The sequence below is a fragment of the Octodon degus genome, unplaced genomic scaffold, assembly GCF_000260255.1.
Source record: "Octodon degus isolate 3935 unplaced genomic scaffold, OctDeg1.0 scaffold00130, whole genome shotgun sequence".
NCBI classification, from domain to species: domain Eukaryota; kingdom Metazoa; phylum Chordata; class Mammalia; order Rodentia; family Octodontidae; genus Octodon; species Octodon degus.
In genome coordinates this window covers 6,564,342-6,584,848 of record NW_004524706.1, presented here as the reverse complement: position 1 = coordinate 6,584,848, position 20,507 = coordinate 6,564,342, and the positions used below count along the sequence as shown (strand labels likewise).

At 41.9% G+C, this 20,507-nt stretch overlaps 2 protein-coding genes and 1 pseudogene across 2 annotated transcripts in view; 2 read left to right on the top strand and 1 right to left on the bottom strand.

Annotated features, from left to right (window-relative positions):
• The window catches only part of Rhbdl2 (rhomboid like 2), a 74,118-nt gene extending 71,440 nt beyond the window's left edge, over nucleotides 1-2,678 (top strand). The window contains exon 9 of the mRNA XM_023701047.1: nucleotides 2,334-2,678. Coding sequence (XP_023556815.1) covers nucleotides 2,334-2,678 — 345 coding nt within the window. The remainder of the gene's footprint in view (nucleotides 1-2,333) is intronic.
• Nucleotides 2,679-3,841: 1,163 nt separating this feature from the next.
• LOC111812571 lies at nucleotides 3,842-5,933 on the bottom strand (annotated as a pseudogene).
• A 2,724-nt stretch (nucleotides 5,934-8,657) lies between these two features.
• On the top strand, nucleotides 8,658-15,939 carry Mycbp (MYC binding protein). The gene is made up of 5 exons (XM_004641052.2): nucleotides 8,658-8,780; nucleotides 8,973-9,045; nucleotides 14,008-14,056; nucleotides 14,570-14,699; nucleotides 15,846-15,939. Exons 1-5 carry the CDS (start codon nucleotides 8,697-8,699, stop codon nucleotides 15,888-15,890), a joined length of 381 nt encoding a protein of 126 aa, XP_004641109.2. The 5' UTR covers nucleotides 8,658-8,696; the 3' UTR covers nucleotides 15,891-15,939.
• Nucleotides 15,940-20,507: the final 4,568 nt, after the last annotated feature.

The following is a 20,507-nucleotide window of genomic DNA, read 5'->3' as shown; positions in this document are numbered from 1 at the left end:
TGCTCTATTTTTTTATCAGTGTATTCTTTAGAAGCACTTAGTATGTCTTTGATTATAGTTATCACTAAATTTTTTAGTTCAAAAATAATTTCTGATCTTATTTCTTCTATACCTTTCTGCAGTTGTTTCTTTACTTCCAAAGCTGTTATTTCAGAGATATCAGGTGTGTGATTTCCAGTTTCCTGTATGCTAGTGTCTTCTGCAATTGTACTGGGTGGACTCGGGGCCCGAGACTGCATTTTGTTCCTTCTCTTCGTCATTTTGTATACCACTGTCTTCAGACCTTTGGTGTAGAGCTTAGATAGAGTTATTACCTTAGCACCAGGTCTGGATCTACTAAGTTCAGATTCCTCCAGGTGGGTGTTGCTTGCATCTGGCTGGGGGGTCTGGCTGCTGTGCTCCACTTCTTTCTGCTGCAGTTGAACCCTTTGTGTCACTTTGGCAAGATGTTCTGCTCCTGAATCAGCTGGGTGGGTCTTGTCTCTAGCCTCTTTGCGGGGAGTTTTGCTGAAGGGTTCCATACTGGGCCTGCACTCTGGGTCTATTCAGGATCCAGTGGTCCCGGGCGGTCTCACTCCCACGCCAGGCCTGTGCTCTGGGTCTGTTCGGGATCTGGCGGCCCAGGCGGTCTCAAATTTTTGTATTTTGATGATGAAAATATAATACTTAATTTAAATTTATAGTTTTTCTATGGAGGATGAGTATTTTTCAAGTTTATTAATAATTTAAATAACATGTAATTACATAATAAACATGAAAAGTCTAATTATCCCTGATGAAATGTTTGTATTTAATCTAAAAAGTAGCTACTGATTGACTAAGAGGCACAGGAAATATTTATCTCCCATGGCAACTCATGAGCTCTAGCTCTGAAGAGACCACTTATAGTCTGAAGTACAATGTGATTTAATAACAAAAAATTAGGCAGAGGAACAGAATTCATCCATGAAATTGGACATGACCCACTGATTATTAAGGCTGATGACAATAAAGTTATTATCTAGTATGAAAGGGTTTTTCTTGGTGCTGCTAGAAACACTGTGTTATTTTACCAAAAACAAGGATATATTATTGGCAAAAATTACAGGAGAAAAACAACCATCTCCTGATGTTGTAAATTTGAGAACTTTGAATAATACAGAAACCACATAGCTTCCTTTGGGGCTTTTTAGTTTTCTAGGCTGATCTGAGTTATTAGAAATGCTGAAACCATTCTTTATGCTGCCCAGTAAAGAAGACACTAGGCACATGAAGCTCTTTAAATTTCTACCTAACTTAAAAGTTAATATTTCACTGATATTAAGGTGGACTGCAGGTGAGCCCTGGTGCATGAGCTAGTGGCTGGCTCACTGGATGGAGCAGACGGAATATTTGCACAGTTGCACAAAGTATGTTCTGTTGAGCAGGGCTGCTGTGCAAGTGAGAAGCAGAAGTGGGTTTTAGTTGCTGGCTGACTCACTGCATTGCACGGAACTGGATTTAATCTACATGTCAAAGGGACAAATTCAGAGAATAAACTGAAGATGGCCGTGTTGTGTTAAGATTTGCTTCTCAGATTAACCTAACTTTAAAAAGGTCCATGTTAATTTATTTTAGCTAATTAAGAGAGAATTATCTGAAAGCTTTATATTTTGCATTCTGTAGTGCTTTATATATATTCACATCATTTGCTCCGAAAGTTTTAATCTGTAATTAAATATTTTTTCTGTAGGAAATACGCTCTTATTTAAAAAAAATTCTCTATTGTTTTCTGTGGTTATAAAAGTACTTATGATGAAATTAAGTCATATAGTTATTAAAAATAATTGTAATCTTACCATCTAGAGATAATCAGTTAATATATTGATAGTCTAGAATTTTTTATAAACATGTCTCTCTAGAAATAAATTTACAGTAATGGGAGTACTGTATTCTATAGTCTGAACTTCACTGAAATGCCAAATGCCTCTTTACATTAGTATATGTATTTGTCATTTCTACTGGTTGCATAGTATTTATTACCCTGTGAATGTACCATTATTATTGTTTTGGTCTAAAAACAATTTTTTTAAAAATGTGCTAGACAAAAGACCTAAACACAGGGGCTTGGGATATAGCTCAGTAGCTTAAGTTCCTGCCTGGCAAACACAAGGTCCTGAATTCAATCCCTGGTACCACAAACAAAACAAAACAAAACGGAAACAATAAAAACAGGTCTGTAGACTGGCAGTGAAATTTGACTCCACAGATTATGGCTGTGCTAAACTTTAGGGCAGACCACACAGCGGTTTGCTTCTCCAGGCCTGCGGTGCCGGCTCCCACTGCGCCAGCTTCTCCATCCACGTGACCCGCAGGGACAGCCCGCAAGTCCGCCCCCGCCCGCCGCTGTAGGTGGCCTCGTGCCGCCGCCCCTGCTCCTCCAGCCTCCGGGCACGCCGCCTCGGACCTCGGCAGGGCCGTCCCCTTCGGCGGCGCAGCCCTCTTCCTGCCCTCAGCGTAACGAGCTCGTGCACCGGCCGCCTCCACCGTCGTCTTCCCGGGCGCCACCCCGACCGCCTCTCCAGGAGCAGCCCTCGGGGCGGCCGGCTGAGGCGCACGGGCGCGCGCCCTCTACGGCGCATGCGCGAGGCAGCCGCTCTGCGGCCTCGTGCTCTGCCGGGCCCCACCGCTCCGCACCCGCGAGGATTTACCATTATTAAACCAGTCTTTTTGTCTGGGTATTTGGATGTTTTCAATTTATAGCACCGTAAATAACACGAATAAATAACATCTCTGCTTACATTTTTAAGTGCTTTGAGTTGGTGGTTTAGACTACTACTGACAAAAAGTCAACAGAAATTTTGTCAGGAATACACCAAATTTTATTTTATTTTTACACCGAATTTTAAAGGGTTGATTTTCTTTTGCAAATCTTAGTAACTGTACAAAGCTTCAAAAAACTAGACTCTAGAAACTGAAACTATCGTTTGACATTCCGAAATTTACACTTTTAAGAGAAAACAGATGATCTAATGTTTACCTTGCATAAATTTCAAGTTTGCTCAAAAAGGAAAAACAACAATTTAGTAATTAAGAGCTGACTTTATTTTTTCATTTTTATTTTTTGTGGTACTGGGGAGTGAACTCACGACCTTGTGCTTGCCAGGCAAGCACTTATTCTACTGAGCTATCTCCCTAGCAAGAGCTGACTTTAGAGTCACATTGATCGGTTCAGATACCAGCTCTGTTGTATGACCTTGGGTATACTAAGGGGAGCCTCAGTTGTTGCACTGGTAAAATGGGGTAAACAATAAATGGCGGGAAACAGCTACTTCACAGGATTTTTGTGGTAGACATATTTTCTAACTACAATATCTTAGTATTTTGTTTGGTTATATAACATTTTCCTTTATATACGTTAAACAACATTTATATTTTAAATGAAAGTGAATAAAGCAGGATATATAGTACCACATGCCTGTAATCTCAGCACTCTGGAAGGCTGAGGCAGGATAGCAAGTTTGGGCCAGCACAAAAAATTTAGAAATAAAAGTGAAAGTGCTGGAGGTAATAGCTTAGTGCAAAGGTTCTACAGTGAATGCCCAGTACTTGGGAAAAAAAATGAACGAAAGGGCATCTATTATCCTTCCTCTGGGATATCTTCTTCTGAGATAGCCAAGGACAGTGGTGGTGAGCCTATGGCCTGTGTGCCCCAGAAGGCCTGAGCCCTCTCTGTTGGTGAGTGAGCCAAGGTTTGACAAATTACCAGTATGCGTGCAGCAGCAAAGGTAACATGAATTGTGCACATGCACACCAAATGCAAACTTTTACCTTTCAGTAAAAAGCTATACCACTGAAAGCTCTGTTATTTAGACAAGATGTTAACATTTGAATTTTATTTAAATTAAAACTTCAAAACAAACCCACAAAAAACCCTGACACCTCAGTATTCCAGTTTAGTTGGGGTGTTGGCACTTTGCAACCAATAATGGGTTTTAGGTGACAGTTTGGACACTTGGTCACTAAAAGGTTGTCATCACTAGCCAAGGATATGAATTTTAATATGGCATTTATTGGCCAACCCAAGCAGCTAAATTATAAGCTTCACTATTTCCTTTAAATAAAGCATGCTACATGTTTTAAATAGGTCAAATTTGTTACAAAGGAATTTTCTGTAATATCGCTATCATACTAATGATCAATCTATTTCAAGTTTTACCTAGTAATACTTGGTTCTGTAAGAGCTGTGAATGTCTACAGTTCATTTTAACATGAAAAAATTTACAAAATTTTTATAGCAAAGCATAAAATTTTATAAATATTCATAAATATTACTGGAATGGATTTCTAAAAATGCTCAACTGCCAGAAAGAACCCAAAATAATTTTGATATTTAAATATGGACTAAAAAACTAACTTAGTCTTATAGCAAGAGCCAGGTGTATTTCTTCTTTCATTAAATACTCTGACCAGGGATCAAACTTAGGCTCTTGTGCTTGCCAGGCAGGTGCTCATGCCCCAGAACTATCACCCAGGCCCTATTTTACTGAATTATCAGATGAAGCATATTCATTTTTCCTGTGTATATTTGTATAATCTTATCATTGTTATGTGTTTGAGATTTTATTTTAATTTTTTTGGCTGAACCCAGGATTGAACTCAGGCCCTTGGCAAGTGCTTATTCTACTGAGCTATCTCCCTGGCCCCCCGTGTTTGAGATTTTAAATCACTGACTTTGGTTATAACTTTTACATATAACCTCAACAGATGTTTCTAAAATCAAGTCAATAGCTTTAAGAACCTAAGAGTTCCTACTTAAAGACAGACATTAACTAAATAATTTCTGGAGAATCTGAAAATGCTATTTAGTTATTTATTTTTGGTGGTGCCAGGCATCAAAAGCAGGGCCTCTCACATGCTGGTAAGTGTTCTACCACTGAGCCATATCCTCAGTTCAACAATTCTATTTTTTTGGGAGGGAGTATACGAGCTTCATTGAACTTAGACACCAGAGTGGAAATAACATCTGTAGAAAACCAAATGTGTTACCATAACTTCTGCATCACAATTAAGATCCGAAGTGTTAAAAACCGTCAATCAAAACCCACAGGCTTCAGAATCAATTCCTTCTTTGAAGCCACAGTAACATTTATACACGGTTAAGACTTGCATACAGAAATTTGGTTGGCTGGGAAACTAACTGAACTTCCAACTTGCTCTACTAGAATTACAAACGGCAAAATGGTGTTTTTCACAGATACAGTCCACTAGAATCACCTACACTGGACAGCTGTTAAGAGCAGAGTGTTGAGATAGCAAGGGATGCTGGCATCCTTTACACCGTCTTCTGTTGGCCTTTCTTCCCAATCAGAGACTTGTGGATATGTGGGATGACGCCGCCGCCCGCAATGGTCGCCTTGATGAGCGAGTCCAGTTCCTCATCCCCACGAATGGCCAGCTGCAAGTGGCGCGGGGTAATGCGCTTCACCTTCAGGTCTTTGGACGCATTCCCCGCCAGCTCCAGCACCTCGGCCGTGAGGTACTCCAGGATGGCCGCGCTGTACACGGCGGCCGTGGCGCCCACGCGCCCATGGCTGGTCATCCTGGACTTGAGGTGCCGGTGGATGCGGCCCACGGGGAACTGCAGGCCTGCCTTCTGCGAGCGGGAGACCCCCTTGGTCTTGGCCTTGCCCGAGTCCTTCCCAGCCTTCCCCCCCGCCATTCCCACCTCCGCCGAGGAGCAGGCGGCAGACAGTGAAAACAACCTGGCCCACCCCCCGCAGCGGACCCAGCCCACCCCACGCGGCGGACGCGGGCTGTTCCACCCCCTGCTGCGACTCAAACAGCTCCCAGCTCTGTTCTCAACAATCCAGGCGATATACACTTTTCTCCTAGGTAGTTTATGATGTCTAAACGTAAGCGATTTTAAACTCCTGATATCTAAAATATATTCTTTGTAATAGATTATCACTGCTATCTAGGGAAAAAGCAAAACAAGCAGCCCATGAAAAAGTGATGTTCTGTTCCTATTTTGGCCGCACTCCTTTTGAAATGAAAGGATTTATCTACCTCCTAGTTGGTTGCGTTCAGAGCTAAGATGGCTGGGTAAATAAACCTGGCTGACTGGCATCTCCTTGGACATATTCTGGAGGAAATCCACATTCACTCCACCAGGCCTGGAAAGATCTGGCTCATCATCCTCTTCATGTGTCAAATGCTTGCCCTGGATGTAGCAGCTGAAGATACCTAGAACGATGGGCAGTCGGGCTTTATCTGTAACATAAAAAAACAGGGTTGCAGAAATGTGTGCTAGCAACAGGCCTTTCCTATCTCCCTCATTAGATCCTGGATTCAGCAGGTTGTATTTATGTCTCCACCATCTCTGGTCTACCTACATAAGCCATCCTTTATACCAACCATAAGTTCTAAAGAAAGAGGTGCAGAGGATAAAAATTTAAGAGAACTGGATGGGGTACAGTTTGAAATGCCTGTGGATCAAAAGAGATTGGAGAGACAGCTTTGTTAGTTGGAACAAAGGAAACTAAATAAAGCTCCATTCAGAGAAACCCTGCCTTGCACTTATGTGTTACACATTTTCCCTTGCTCTGTGGTTAAGTTGGGTTCATGACTGGACAATGAGAGCCTCTATTTAAATGTCATGGCTCCTCGTGTCCGAATATATTGGTTTTTTTTGGTCTCAAGACAAAAAGACAGTATTTCTATTATTTATACAATCCATAATTATTGTTTTGCTTTTTCTTAAACATTCTAGAAATTTTCCACTTAGGTTTTAAAACTTAAGAGGGTCCTGGGAGTCAGTATAAAGTTAAGAACAAATACAATGAACTGTATGCAAACAACTCAAAACAAAAATCTGGCCAAGTATCAGTGTACATCTGAAAATTCACTGAAGCAACAAAGACACAGGAAAGCATACAGATATAGCAGCATCTTCTGCATTTCAGGCAGGTGCTGACAATCACAGTGTAAATAATGAGAAATACATTTTGGATGAACAGGAAACTAATGAGATGTTCAAAATTAATATTAACTGTAGTCACCTTCATTACATCAGCTCAAATAATAACAAAGACATAAAATATTTGGAAAAGAAGTTACTGGTAGTCACTTAAGGGAGAAGAGAAATTGATGGCAAAGAACTGTTTTAGAGGCCACAGTTTTAGTCTCAGTACTGCTATCGAAATAGACAACTACATCTGACAGTCACCCCACACAGCTTTCTCCTTGCATCTGGAAACCTTGGTGGCTTAGTGCTATGTGGGGTCTATCTATAGAAGGTGAAAACCAGGGTCATCTCCTAAAGCTAATCTCGAGGGCCAGTCCACAGAGGGTACAATCAGAACCCCTCTTTCCTCACAAGGAGACTCCCAACCTCAATATTAAACACTCTTGATTCTTTGGCAGAATTGTCTCTTTGCCAAAGTTTGTCAGAAATTTGTCCAATTGAGGAGTCTGACCATGCAACTTCATCACATTCTTTTGAAACACAGTCTCTACATGAAGTTTAGGCAGGCTTTGAACTCACCATAATGTTCGTCTGATGCTTTCAAGTGTGGGATTATAGGCACGTGGCACCTTGCCCAGTTTGGACCTACTATTCAATTTCTAGTTTTTGGGCCTTATTGTGATGCTCTTTGATAGTCTTTGGGAAAGCACATTGGCTAAAAGAAACAACATGGGTGAACAATGTAGCTCAGTGCTAGAGTTTATGCATAGGGTCCTTATTCGGACGGAAAGATTTGGAAAAAAAAATGCCAAAATACACGACTTGTGATCTTTAAAGAATCTGGAGAACTGAGGATCCAAAGAAATGAAACAGGAAAAAAATGAGTAGAGGTACAGTGCCCATCTTCTCCAACTCAATTGTTGGGGTATACTGATCTGGCATATGGACAGAAGAGGGTATGTATCTGAAATCTGAACCATTTTGGAAAGTCAATCACAAATATAGGTTGAAAGATCCTAGGAGGCCTGGTCATTATATATTAATAATTACTGGAAGGCTTTAACATTTTTTCGGATCACAGAGCCATCCCTGTGATGATCTATGGAAAGCACTGGAGCTGTCCCACAGAAAAATACAAAGGATTACAGTTTCTAAAACCTTCAGGGGTGTTGTGAAGATTAAAATGAAAAACCTCTATCTTAAGTACAGATCCTGGCACACAGTAAGCTAGCTTTTGTGAGCAATGCACTGCTCACCCTTCAGAAAGCCAACATAACAAGGAGACTCCAAATATACAGGCTAGAGTCAAAACAATTTTAAACACTCTTCTCAAGCCACTATAAATTCAAGTGGCGCCCTGTATCTATCGTCTCTTTTTCCGGATGAAAGCCCAAAAGCCCAGCACAGGTAGGTCAGGATAGCTTGCAAGGCTCCAAAGGTGCGGCCACCGCCTCCTGGGGCGACCCTCCCCGCAGCAGCAGCAACGGCCCCCGGCCCCGCCCCGCCCCCCCGCCCACCTCGGGCAACCCCGTACGCGCCCGCGGCGTTACCTAAACCTTGCTTCTCGCTCGGCAACCGAATCACCACGGGACCGGAAAAGGAAGGAAAGGTATTACGGCACTCGGAGCTCGAAGGGCGGGCGTGCGCAGCCTCCCTCAGCTCGGCCAGCCGTGGGGGATTCAAAGCGTCTCGGTCGCCATGAAAACAGGCCACACCCCAGCGAGCGCGGCCCGTGGCTCGCAGACGCGCAGGCGCGCGGTCCCTTCTGCGCATGAGCAGTGCAGCTCCGAGCCCGCCGGCCACAGTCTCTGGCGCCAGCTACGCCGTTGCCCCTGTCACTATGGCCCATTACAAAGTGAGAGAGGCGCGGCGCGGCTGGGGAGTACGGGCGGTAGTCAGCAGCGGGTCGGCCCGGGAGGGAGTTGGGGCGCGCGCGCCGGCTTGGGGCCCTGAGGCAGAGAGGCGGAGGCGGGGTTGCCGAACTCCCGGCGCCTTCTTCCTGCTCCGGCCCTCGGGCTTCGGTCTCTGACCAGCGGTGTCTTCTCAGGCCGCCGACTCGAAGCGCGAGCAGTTCCGGAGGTACTTGGAGAAGTCGGGGGTGCTGGACACGTTGACCAAGGGTGAGCATGGGCCAGAAAAGGGTGCCCCGCGCCCCGCAGCGCGGCGCCCCGAAGGGCTGTGGCGTGCGCGAGGAGGGGACGGGGAAGGCAGCCCCGGTGCGGAGAGCGGGCACGGGGTCAGCGGGACTGGCGCGCGCAGGCGGCCGGCCGGGCGGGCTCGTTCACACCACACTCCGCCGGAGCGGAGCGAAACTCTCGCGGCTATGCAAAGTCTCCAACTTGCGTTGCCTTGCCTTGAGCAGCCGCAGTGGGTATGTTTTAAGATCTTGAGCGCTCAAGCCCTCTTCGCCCTCCAGGTTTGCAGTCTTTAGAAGCTTAAGGAACAAATTACCCCGAACAAGAGGCAGTTTGAAAAATCATCCAATTTGAATGTGGGCCATAAAGTAGCTGAGTGAGACTAATTTCCAAAGTAGACGACTCATAGTTTGGTTGTGGCTTTTCGGTCCCTGGGCTTTGTAAAGGATTACCTTGTAAAGATTTGAGGGCACATCAAAATGGTTATGTTGTTCACACTAATGACAAAAATTTACATCAGGCACAGCGATACAGGCTTGTAATCCCAGCACTTTGGGAAGCTGAAGGAGGAGGACAGGTTAATGAAACCCTGCCTCAAAATAAATACAATGGGATTTAGTAGGACTGGGGTTCGATCCTTAGTGCTGCCCCCCTCCAAGGAAGTTTCCTCTTACACTGTATTTCTTCCTTCGTGTTGGAGAAACAGGTAAGGAGAGGAGTAAGGTGCTTAAGGCAGTATTCCAAGAGATAGTGAAGACCTGCCTACTTCAGCAATTCAGCAGTAATTGGAATGTCTGCTGTGGTAACATTCACTGGAATTTTCAAGGGTGTTAAGTGGAATTGCTGGCAGAGAGTAAGACATGGGTCTATGTGAGAATAGGAAGTCTCTGAGAAACAATTTGGTGACTTCTGTTAGGATAGAAATAAAGGTTAGGGGAAAAGGCTGGGAGAACATCTTTTGGATCTCAGTAGGAAGCTGGGCTTTAAGTTTCCATGCATGGGCAGGCTGGCAGTTTTCAATTGCTACCTACTTAGGAATCGGATACCGTACCAATGCTTGTGCAGATGTACCGTACCATGTTTGTGCAGATAACTTTCAGCAAACAGTAAGGATCTACTTGTGAAAGCTAGTGTTAGTTAACACGTGCCTGCATTCCCTGAAGGAAACCCCACACTTTCATTTCTCTTATTTAACCATTTTATTTAGGTATCTGGTTTAAACCCCAGGACAGTTGGAGGGGAGGGAAAGCCCTAGTGATGTCTGTCTGTAACCCCAACACTGTGAGGCTGAGGCAAAGGATTGCAAGTCCAGCCTGGGCAACTTAGCAAGACCTTATCTTTAAAAAAAAAAAAAAAATCCTGTTATGAGTTTGTACCCTCCTTGGTGAAATGGATAATAAAGAAGTTCATGGTGTTAGCTAGTGGTACATGTTAATGATGAAAGCCTAGCAAGATTAGGGGATAGTGTATGGCATTTTATTTGGTGGTGGTAGGGCTCTCTTACAACTTTTTTTTGCGGGGGAGTACTGAGAATCAAACTCATGCTTGCCAGGAAGGTACTGTACCACTGAGCTATATGCCCAGCCCACTTACAAAGTAATTTTTGAGCACAGATTTGAATGAAATAGTGTAGGATGTTAACAGTTGCAGGAAATACAGGTTAAGTGTCCCTAATCTGAAAATCTGAAATCCAAAATGCTCTAAAATCTGAAATTCTTGAGCCCTGATATGATGCCAGAGGTGGAAAATTCCACACTTTGACTGCATGACATGTCAGTCAAAATGGAGGCACACTAGAAACCATGTGTAAAACATTTTTAAGGTGTGTGAAGCATAAATTGTCATCTCCCAACTATCTCATATATGTAAATAGTTTAATAGTCTGGGAAAAACTAAAATACCTTTGTCGTAAATATTTTGTTTATTTATTTATTTATTTTTATTTATTACATTTTTTTATTTATTGTGTGTGTGTGGCCAGCTCAGCCCACCAGGGGGCGGGGCTGGCTGGCATGTGGTGCTGGGGATCGAACCGCGGTCCCTGTGCTTTGCCAAGCTTGTTTCAAGTAGGTGCTTTAGACCACTGAGCCATCTCACCAGCCCCTGTCGTAAATATTTTGGATACCGAATCTGTTTAAGGTGAGAGTGGCTGAAATGGAGTGAAAGCTAGAGTGGTAATAGGAAGGACAGTGACAGTTGTAGGAGATAAGTGACCTCAGAGAAGATAGAACTCCTTCATGATGCCAGGCCTGGTGGGCCATGCCTGTAATTAGAGCACTCAAGAGCCCTGAGGCAGGAAGATTGCTACAAATTAGAGACCAGCATGGGCTACACAGTAGTGAGTTCAAGACCAGCATGAACATAGTGAGACTCTGCCTTTTTTTTTGGTGGAACTGGGGATTGAACTCAGTCCTTTGCGCTTGCCAAGGAAGCACTTATTCCACTGAGCCATCTCCCCGGCCCCGAGACTGCCTTTAAAAAAAAAAAAAAAAAAAAATTCAGGAGAGATTGGAAATCCCTGGAGGCTTTTTTCCTTTCCTTAGACATCTACCTTAATGTCTAACCACCTTAGATTTCTAGTATCTGTTAACAACATACTATCTAATGGTAGGATTTGAAATTTGATTTTCAGCTTCAAACACAGGCATCTTAACAAATTTATACTTTTATGCAGCTATTTCCAACAGGATTTGAAACTGCTTATAACATTAAAACACTGGAAGAGGATGGCTGAAGTTAAAGATGATAAATCATTTAGGAGAAGAGGCATTTTAGTAATTTTGAGCACTATATCAACCTCTAAAAGCCCTGGCTGCTAAGAGAAAAAAGGGGAACATAACTGGGTATGGAGTTCTCCTTGTCTGATTAAAATGATGTCTAGCTAGGTGTGGTGACATGTGCCTGTGATCCCAGCACTTGGGAGGCTGCGACAGGAGGATAGTTTCAAGTTTGAGACCAGCTTGGGCTACAAAGTGAGCTCAAGTCCAGCCTAAACTGCATAGCGAGACCCTATCTCAAAAAGACCAAAATAAATGAAAAGTATACTGATCTGTAGAAAGCACAGGAAATTTAACATTTATATTATGTTTTGCAATTATCAACCTTGTCAGAATGACTGAAGATATTTAGAAGCTGAAAGGAGTAAGGTGGGAGAGGAGGAAAGGTTAATGAGAGTATTAATGTCCACATCTTATAAAATTAGGAATAAGTAGAGATCAGTGGAAGTGAAGATACAGGCTTGAGCATATAATTTTAAAAACTTAAAAGAGGGCTAAACAACAGACATTGAAAGAAGAGGCAACGATGAGAGACAAGATGGTGGTATAAAATACCAATTTCTCAAAAACCAATCGTGAGGGCTGGTGAGATGGCTCAGTGGTCTAGAGCACCTACTTAGAACAAGCTTAGCAAAGCACAGGGACCACCATTCAATCCCCAGCACCACATGCCAGCCAGCCCCGCCCCCTGGTGGGCTGAGCTGGCCACACACACACACACACACACACACACATAAATAAATAAATAAAAAAGTGAATATATTTCAATGTAAATTGTTAAAAAGTAGTTGCCCATCTGATTCTTTAATATTGCCTATATTATCTTAAATTATTAAAACTAAAAAGGAACACAGAAATTAGTTGAGGACTAATTCTTTGGGATCTAGAGCTAAACTCCCCCCCCCCTCCCCTGCCCACCATCTCAGCGGGGCCAGGCCGGCACAGTAGGCCAGGGCATGGAACTCTGAGCTATTTGGCCAGCCCCCTAGATGGACACTTTTTAATGTGTAGTTATGTTTTTTTGCTTTATTAGATTTTTCAAATTTGGAAGTGGTTAATAATTGGTTTAGAGAGATTTTATCTGAACAGTAAATTCCAGGAGGAATTTGTTGACCAGGAGACAAGCAAAGGAGTGCTCATGTGAGCTAACACAAGAAAATTGCTCCCTCCTCTAGTGTTAAGGTGGATTTGAGGATGTTGATTACTTGTAAAGTGGGTGGTGGGTTCACAATGTGTGTGAAACTTCACTCTCAAACATTCTGAATTGGAACCTTATCCCAGTTAAATACCATAGCCCTACTAGTTTTTCCCCTAAATTTTTTATCTTTTTTTCCATACCTGTATCACCCAAGTGCAGGTCACTATCTTTTGAAACTGGATAGTCACAAGAGCCTCTGATATTGTTCCTGCCATTATCCTTGTCTCACTTCAGTCTTCCACACACAGCAGGCAAGAGTGATCCTATCACTTATCTGCTTAAAACCATTTAATCTTGTCTGTTCTTAGGATCAAAGCCCAAGTTTGCATGACTCCCCCACAGCCTGGTCCCTCACCACCTTTCTGGCTACATTATCCACAATTCAGTGCAGCTGTACTGAAATGTCAGCGCCTCAATATGTTCTCATGCTCTGGGCCATCTCATTTTATCCAGAACACTCATCACTAGCCTCAGGTCTTTCCCTCCTTGTAGGAAGCCTTTCTCTTGTCCTACGTTTAGTTAAATATTCTTTCAATATGTCCAGTAGCCTACTATCCAATATTGCTGCCTCATAGTCTTTGTCTAGCACCTTGCTTATCCTTTGTAATTGACCTGTAAATTCAAATGGGAGGAGGGACCTGTTCTGTTTTGCTCACCACTACATGGATAGTCATAGCAATGTGTGTGGCATATAGTACACACTTAGTATTTACAGAGTTATGGAATATAATTTCAGCAATTCAAAAAATTTTTTTTTAATTTTATTTATTTATTCGTATGTGTGTGTGTGGCCAGCTCAGCCCACCAGGGGGCGGGCTGGCTGGCATGTGGTGCTGGGGGATTGAACCGCGGTCCCTGTGCTTTGCTAAGCTTGTTCTAAGTAGGTGCTTTAGACCACTGAGCCATCTCACCAGCCCAGCAATTCAAATTTAAGACTTTTAATTGTTGCTTTTTCTGCTTTTTGATTTGCAGTGTTGGTAGCCTTATATGAAGAACCAGAGAAACCTACTAGTGCCTTGGAGTATCCTTTTTATCTTCGGAGTCAGAAAAAGGCCTTGTTTTTTTTTTTTTTTTTTAAATTTTATTTATTTATTTGTGTGTGGCCAGCTCAGCCCACCAGGGGGGCGGGGCTGGCTGGCATGTGGTGCTGGGGGATTGAACCGCGGTCCCTGTGCTTTGCTAAGCTTGTTCTAAGCAGGTGCTTCAGACCACTGAGCCATCTCACCAGCCCAAAGGCCTTATTTTTGAAATGGTTATTTTTCTTTGGGTTTTTTGTGGTTGTGTTGTTGTTTTGAGACAGGGTCTCACCATGTAGTTTAGGCTATCTGGCCTTGAACTCATGGAGTTTTACCTGCCTCAGCCTCCTGAATGCTAGGAATATAGCCACCCTTGGCTTCCTTTGAGAATGGATGGTCATGTCATCTTTGGGTAAATATTGATGGCTGTATGGGGAATTCTGGCGGGAATATTGATGGTACTCTTGGCTACTTAGCTTCATTCAATTCTAAGAACTAAATTCTTAACAGTGATTAAGTTTTTTAAAGCATCACTTAGGAGCTGCTACCCCAGAAAATCCAGAAATTGAGCTGCTTCGCCTAGAATTGGCAGAAATGAAAGAGAAATATGAAGCTACTATAGAAGAAAATAAAAAACTGAAAGCAAAGGTAAATTTTTAAAAGGAATTCATTTAAAAATAATTTCATCTCTACTATCTGATGACAACCTCACTAAAACAGACAGCTGAGTAAGGAGGAGGGGCAAGTACCAGGCTGAATCAAATGCAAGGCAAAGTTAGGCCCCATCTAAAAAATTGAAAGAGAAGCTATACCAGGACAAGCAAAGTGTGGTTAAGAAGAGGTTTTCTGGGAACCTGCATCAACAAAAAGATGGAAATACTGTTTAATGCTGCTTATCAGCAAATGGTTCTAAAATTCTCAATAGTTTAGGTCAATATTGGGTACCTCCTAGCACTGTGCAGTACACAATGTATACTGTTGTATGTGGTGGTCCTGGGCTAACAAATTTAAAGAATTACACTCAATTTTTCTAGTGCTGAATTTTTTGTTGTTCTTGTTTAAATATCCATGAGAATTTTCATAAACTTCAAATGATCAATTCTTAAGACTTGGAAGATGAATCACAATGTTTTATGTTACTGCAGGTATTTTTTGTAATGTGTTTTATCTTCTCAACAACTGAGATACATGAAACAGGCCATGTTATAGATGAGGAAACTAAAGCATAGTGAATTTAATACGCTTTTCTAGTCTAACAGCTGTTTGGAAGAACACAAATTCTAGTCTAGTATTCTTGTAAGGATTCACAAATTAGTCTAAAAGAAATACCCTAAATTACCTACGATTCCACAATGTAGAAGTGCTGGTTAACTCCTTGGTACCTTTTAAGTAAGACATTAGTTTCCACGGACTGGCCATATATGGCATAAAACATGGTATATATAACCCTTTCTACTTTTTAGGGGAAATTGCAATTAACTTTTTGGTAGAAGGAAAGAAAGTTCCTTACCATAAGCCACAGCATCTCTGGGAGACAATAATTATATTGTATCAAGTATTTAAACAGCTGAGCCATTGACTGAAAATTATAGCTTCCCAGTAATATTAAAGGTGATCTGAAAGGGTCTTTTCTTAGGTTTGATTGTATTAAAATCTTAAATCATTGAATGGTTTAAGCAGCATAGGTACAGAAACTGATTACTGATTCAAGAACTAAATTGAATATAGTCTCATGTTAAGATTTTTACCCAATTTAGAATAAAATTCACTTAAACTCCTCTCTTTGCCCCATAGCTTGCTCAGTATGAACCACCTCAGGAGGAGAAGCGTGCTGAATAGGATTCTTCTCAGTTGAAAAGACAATGAAAAATGGTTTTGTATGACTTCACTAGTTTGTATAGTATATAATCCTTTCTGAACAGATGCTATAGAACTTTTAATATGTTAAATTCATCTCTCACATTTAAATGTTATAAACGCATATACTCAGAATCACCAATAAAAACTCAATACAACTTTCTTTGGATCTTAAAGCAGGACAAATATGGGGCCAAATTAAATTCTGAAGAAACCTAAACAGCGATCTAATTCATTACCTTAAAAGACATTCTGTTAGTCTGATTGTGAATAATCCTACTGATTAGATGTTACCCAAAGACGTTTAGTGTGGAGCTGCTCCTTGGTTTAGTTCAGGATATAGCATAGGTACAATCATACTTTACAAGGAAGGTAATAGTGTTTATAGTCCCTGTACTCAACTGGAGGAATCTGTGTGACACACGATGCTTTTGCATGGGTTCCCATGAATTTTCTGCTCTTATTTATATAATGCGGAACAAGTAACTCTTCTTTGCCACCACTTTGCCTTAGATAACTATGTGTGTGCCAGTTTGAACTCTGACACCACTGTTTTCTTCTATGCAATCACGCCCTGTTTGATAATGTTGCCTTGCTTTGCTGTGTACTTTAGTGGGGCCTAGTTGCTCATTAGCCTTTGTGTGTTGTTCATTTTGCTTAATAAAGAAGTTATCCTGATTGTGATTTATGTATCGTTAAACAGGATCACACTGTTACCCTGCCTTACTTAGTTGCTTGGTTAGACAGAGGTAATGTAATGTTCTGGGTTCATACACTATATAATAGAGCTTTTTTCCTTCCAAGTATTTTTCTAGCCTTGAATTCATTTTATCTTCACTATCCCTGTGAAGTAGGTGGGCATACATGAGGGGAGGCTGGGTGCTGAATTTTTAGGCCAAAGACTGATATTAATACAATTATTTACTAACTGTAGAACTTTGGGCATGTTAACCACTCTGAGATTTACTTTCCTCATCTGTTAAATGAGAAAAACATCTGTGCTGCCTACCTCACAGGGTTGTTGTGAGGGTCAAATGAGAATATATGTGAAAGATTTGTGGTAAAGCACTATATTCTTGGTTTTTAGTCCTTTTTCCTTTCTTTTGGAAGACTTGCTGTCAGATGCGTTCTATTGATGACTTATTTCCCTCACTGGTAGATTAGCATTTTAAAGAAAGCATTCGTATTTCATGTATTAGGTCCCTAGTGTTAAGAAGCCCTGTCATTATTCTGAGGATAAAGGGCTGAGCATACACAAGGCCCTGGGTTTGGTCCCCAGCTGTGCAAATTTAACCCGCCAACTAGCAGATGCAGTGAAAGCTGGTGTACCCAGCAAAGGCACCGAAACCTGCTTAAAATTGTGACTAAGTCATTTTAATCAGTCATGATTACAGCAATGTGGCAATTGTCTCTCTTCCCTAGTCACAAGTTTGTTTTTGGAGGCATGCCAGAAAGTACTGAAGAACATTCACTTGGATACATTTTTCTTTTCCAAATTTGAATGCCTTCTACACGGACAGTAGTGGGCTAAGTGCTGCCTGTGATAAGGTGAATGATTTGAAGTAGGTTATAAAACATATATATAAACAATATAAGGTGGGTTAAGAGCCCTAGGACACATGACCCATGAAGGTTGTGGAAGATAGGGAGGACCTGGCTTCTTTAAGCAGTTGATGTCCTTTTTTGTACATACAGACAAGCAAACATTCCTGGAAGCCATCCCTCATTTGCTCTTCTCTCATTGGATTAATATTAATATTTATGCCAGTAAGTCAGTGACTCCCTTGTACCATCCTTTTGGACAGCAAGGCAACATATAGTTTCGATAATCACGTCTAGGTGGAACTGACCTGCTTCAACTGTCATATCAGCTAGAGTGATATTCAGGGCCAGCCTGGCTTCTGGAGGGTTCTTCAACATTTCTATCATGGATGTGAGTGAATTCTGTATTCAACAAGATGCTCAATGGATTAAAAAATGGATTTCCTCATTTCAGTTCCTGCTGCACTTTAGTTGCTTTATCTGTAAGCTATAGATTTCATATCTTACGCACCTCACAAGGTTGTTGTAAGGATCAAATTAAATATAATGGATATAAAAATGCCTTGCAAAATGTGAAAGACTGCATATAGAGCAGAGGGTAGTAATGACATAAAATCAGAAGGGCTGCTGGGTAGACTGTATTGGAATTTTAAAATGATTATCAAAAAAGATTATCAACCTAAAATACACAAACTGTTGGGCCTACCCAGTTTAAATGTCAAGACTTACTATATTTATGTTAGAAATGCAGTTTTCTAAAAGGTTATGTAGGATTGCTGACAGTACTAGTTCAGTGATTATCAATGTGAACCACTTACACTCCAAGGTACTTCAAAAACATTCCATTTTGTAAAGCATCAAAAGAAATACTGTCTAGGTTTAAATAGCTGCCCTGAAGGCTTATTGGTTAGTATTGTTCTGTGGGTGTCAAACATCTGAAAGTGGCTGACAAGTCTGGGATAATGACCAATAAGGAAAGGGGATAAGTCTGGATTGTCCCATATGGAGGCCACTAGCTACATGTGGACATTAAGTAAAAATTCAATTCCTCAGTCATGCTAGCAACATTTCTAGACTGAATTTTTGGCTATCATGTTGAAGAGTACAGATACACAAAATTTCTGTCATCACAGAAAGTTCTGTTAACCAATAACAGAAGGATAATAAGGAATAGTTGAAGGAACTGAAGCTGTTTAGTGTGAAAGAAGACTATCCTAGTGGGTATTACGTTGATGAAGACATCAACTTAATATTTGAAAGACTTATGAAAAGGATGAAGGTAACTCTGATTTTGTTGCATTTGCGGCTGTTGGCTTGAATAAGAAAGTTATAAAACAAAATTACAGCGGGATGTCTGCCTTTTGAGATGGTAAATTCTCCTTTCGAACTACAACTGGCCCTCTGGTTTTGCATCTGTGGATAAACCAATCACGGATCAGAGAGATTTAGGGAAAACTATTGAATACGTACAGACTTTTGCATCTTGTTATTCCCTACATAATACAGTAGTTATGCACCTAACATTGTAATAGGATTATAAAGTGTAGAGATACAGAATATATAGGAGGAGGGTGTGCATTTATTGGGCCATTTTACTTAAGGAACTTGAGTAGCTTCCAGTCAGTTCTGGAAGCAATCCCCCATGAACACCCAAAGATAGTATGTAAATGCATTTTGCCAGGTGCGGTGGCATATACCTGGAATTCTAGCCCCTCTGGTGGCTGAGGCAGGAGGATTGCAATGAGTTCAAAGCTAGTCTGGATTACATAATGAATTCAAGGCCAACAAACTACATAGAGAGATCCTGGTTTAAATCCCACCCCTCAGGGGCCGGAGAGATGGCTCAGTGGAATAAGCGCTTCCCTGGCAAGGGCCTGAGTTCAATCCCTGGTTCCGCAAAAAGATCAAAAAAACAAAAAAAAAAAAAAAAAAAAAAAAAGGATTAGGTGCGTTCCACAAGTCTATCAATCAGAGACAAGAGGGTTGGGATAAATGACCTTTAAGGGAATGTTCTGCCTTTAACTTCTAGTTTCATGCACAAAGTTCCAGACCTGCATGAAAGTACTTTGCTTTCATAATCAAGAAACCTCTTTAGAAGACCAGGACCAACTTGCTTCTTTTTTTTTTTTTTCTTGTAAAACTGCTTTATTTTTTTGATGGAACCAGCGATTGAACTCAGGCCCTTGCGCTTGCCAGGCAAGCACTTACTCTAGACTGAGCCTTCTCCCAGCCCGTGAAACTGCTTTAAGAGGGTCCTTTTGTTACACTCCCAGTTCTAGAGACTTAAGGATGAAAATTCCTTTAGCTTTCTCAAACATATTTGATAAGGAGCATTTGCTTTGGTTTGCTTTTATTATACACTCCTTTGGTCTCTAGTCTGAGTATCATAAAAAATGTAGCGTTCTATGGGAGGGTGGGATTATTGGAGAATTAGACTGCCTGAATGAGAAGGAAGGGACATGGAGTGCTTGTGAGGTTAAAGAGGCAGCAGTATCCACTATCAACAATTTGCTGAAAGACGTTCTAGTTTGGCTGCATTGGCCTTTTGGTCTGGATCCTGCTACCTGCCTGAACAAGCTATTATACTGACCCATGGCTGCCTCTGTTGCTCTTGCCTTCTACTGGCTCCTCCTCCACATCCTCGCACGTCCCAACCTATCCTTCCTTTTGGATCTGATCAGATGCCACCTTCTTACAGATTTTCTCACCCTGCTAATTCCTCAGCATGTCATCATTTCATCTATAGTTTTCCCAGATAATATCTCGTATCAAGGCTACTTACGCAGAGGTTCGATCTCTGTTAATCCAAGCAATTTGAGAGCAGGCAGGGTCTGAGTTGGTTCCAGTTCTGTGCACGTTAGGTACCCACGACATCGCAGGCAGCAATAAATGCTGCTTGCGCGAGCACCGTGGCAGGAGCAGGGCAATCAGCTCTTCCCCCAACTGCCCAGCGAGTGTCTCCCTTTGCAGTGCTCTGGGGGAAGGGAAAGAGGATGGGAAGAGACTGCGAGCAAGGCGCGTGCGGGAAGGACTGCGGTGCGCGCGAGCTGGGCCCCG

What these genes read in the sequence shown, in the direction of transcription:
- Mycbp (XM_004641052.2), top strand. Translation starts at nt 8,697, where the DNA reads ATGAGCAGTGCAGCTCCGAGCCCGCCGGCCACAGTCTCTGGCGCCAGC. An exon ending in GCTGGACACGTTGACCAAGG is followed by an intron (nt 9,046 to 14,007) that starts GTGAGCATGGGC and finishes TTTGATTTGCAG; the next exon opens with TGTTGGTAGCCTTATATGAA. An exon ending in AAACCTACTAGTGCCTTGGA is followed by an intron (nt 14,057 to 14,569) that starts GTATCCTTTTTA and finishes ACAGTGATTAAG; the next exon opens with TTTTTTAAAGCATCACTTAG.